The sequence below is a fragment of the Lepidothrix coronata genome, unplaced genomic scaffold (genome assembly GCF_001604755.1).
Source record: "Lepidothrix coronata isolate B3197 unplaced genomic scaffold, Lepidothrix_coronata-1.0 Scaffold23, whole genome shotgun sequence".
Classification (NCBI taxonomy): domain Eukaryota; kingdom Metazoa; phylum Chordata; class Aves; order Passeriformes; family Pipridae; genus Lepidothrix; species Lepidothrix coronata.
The window spans coordinates 7,761,349-7,763,170 of record NW_016690203.1 but is presented as its reverse complement, the minus strand read 5'-3'; the positions used below and the strand labels follow the sequence as shown (position 1 = coordinate 7,763,170).

The 1,822-nt window shown below is 49.7% G+C and overlaps 1 protein-coding gene across 1 annotated transcript in view; it reads left to right on the top strand.

The window, feature by feature from the left end:
• The window catches only part of LOC108494171 (GON-4-like protein), a 12,009-nt gene that overhangs the window by 2,604 nt on the left and 7,583 nt on the right, over positions 1-1,822 (top strand). The window contains exon 3 of the mRNA XM_017808403.1: positions 1,461-1,539. Within this exon, the coding sequence (XP_017663892.1) occupies positions 1,461-1,539 (79 nt within the window). The remainder of the gene's footprint in view (positions 1-1,460; positions 1,540-1,822) is intronic.

Below are 1,822 nucleotides of genomic sequence, written 5' to 3'. Positions count from 1 at the left end.
TCCTGATCCCGAGCCAGGCCAGGATCCATCAGCCCTCTTGGCCACCTGGGCACACTCTGGCTCCTGTTCAGCTTCCTGTCCATCCCAAATCCCACCTCCCTCAGCCTCTCCTCACGGGAATTGTGCTCCAGACCCTTCCCCGGCCTCGCTGCTCTTCCCTGGCCCTGCTCCAGCCCCTCCATGTCCTTCCTGAGCTGAGGGCCCAGAGCTGGACACGGCACTCGAGGGGAGGCCTCCCAGGGGCACAGTCCCTGCCCTGCTCCTGCTGCCACCCTGATCCTGATCCAGGCCAGGAGGCTCCAGCCCAGCCTGTGGGTGCTGATGGGAGCACTGGGATTCCTGCACAGGGATGTCTTGGCCACCCATGTCCTGTTGGATCCATAAAGGGAGGATCAGGGGGTGTCCGTGTCACCCGGGCCCTGATTTAGTGGGAGGTGTCGATCCCAATTCCCTTCATTTCCAGTGGCACACGGGGCTGTCTTGCTTTTCCTGAGCAGCAGGAATAACTGAGCTACAAACCGTCCTCTGGGGGAGCAGGTGTAGGCCCTGAGCTGCTGTTTCCTCCCAAAATCCCGATGGAATTCCGGGGGTGCCGACAGAAATGCATCACCCTTCGTTCATGCCCAGGCTTTGAGCCCATCCCATGGCCCCCAGCTGGAAAGGAGCTGCCAGAATTCCTCTGCTGGCAGAGCTCTGCAGTGACCCTCTGACTCTGCCCCTCTTGCTGTGGATTCCAGCCCATCCCAAAGCTGGAGAGCAACAGGAATTATTTTCCCCCAGAAATGGTGCCTTTTTTTTCCCCCTCCCCTGCAGTTGGTGTTGCTCCAGCCCAGGTGATCTCAGATATTTCCCCTTTTTGCCATCCCTGTGGCAGACAACGTGGAGGCTGCCAGGCTGATTCTCTCAGGCAGATTCTGTGCAATAAATTAATTACCATAAATTAATGCCTTTCTCTGTGGGTGCTGGAGTGGTGCAGCACAATTTTTAAAGGGTTCACATATTATAAATGTATAATAATGTAGTTTACTATTCCATACTTTCTACAGAGAATCAGCCCCTTGTTTTGGGAGCCTGTGAGTGCTTAAAGATTGGATTTAATTAGGATTTAAGTTCTCCCGTGCCTGGGAGCAGCTCATTTTGCTGACTGTGTGACAGGACTGGTGACACAATTCCAGGGAAGCCGGTGTGGGCTTTTGTTTTGACTGCTTGGCTTTCTCTCTGCTGGGAATTTATTCTGTGGAGCTTTCACAGGGAATGCAGAGCAGCCTTTTTATCACTGGTTTTTATTGTCTGATCCCTGAACAGTGCTTTTATTTGCAGTGTGATTACAGAGCACGTTGTACACTGATTATTTTCCAGGTGGTTTGTTTTAAGGTTTGTTGTATTTATATTATATTTTCTGTGTCTTTTTAACAAGCAGAATGTAAAGGACACTTTTTTTTTTGTGTTTCCCCCTGCAGGAAGTGATCACCAACGAGCACGTGGTGGCCATGATGAAAGCAGCCATCAGTGAGACAGAGGATATTCCTCTGTTTGTGAGTAAAAAACCTTGTTTAATTTGGTTTTTTTTCAGTTGTTCCAAATGCCTGATGCCCTCACTGGTCTGTCTCTTCAGGGCTGTGGAGAGGGAGAGGCAGAATAGGGGATTTCATTGTAATATTTATTATAATAATTAGGTTTCATTGCCAGATTTATCACCTGGATGAAGGGAGAAGTGTCAGTGTCTGAGTGTCAGTTATAAACAGAATTATGGGGAGTTATTCGTGGTGTCTGAAAGGGGGTGAATTTAAAAAGGGGGTGAATTTAAAAAGGGGGTGAATTT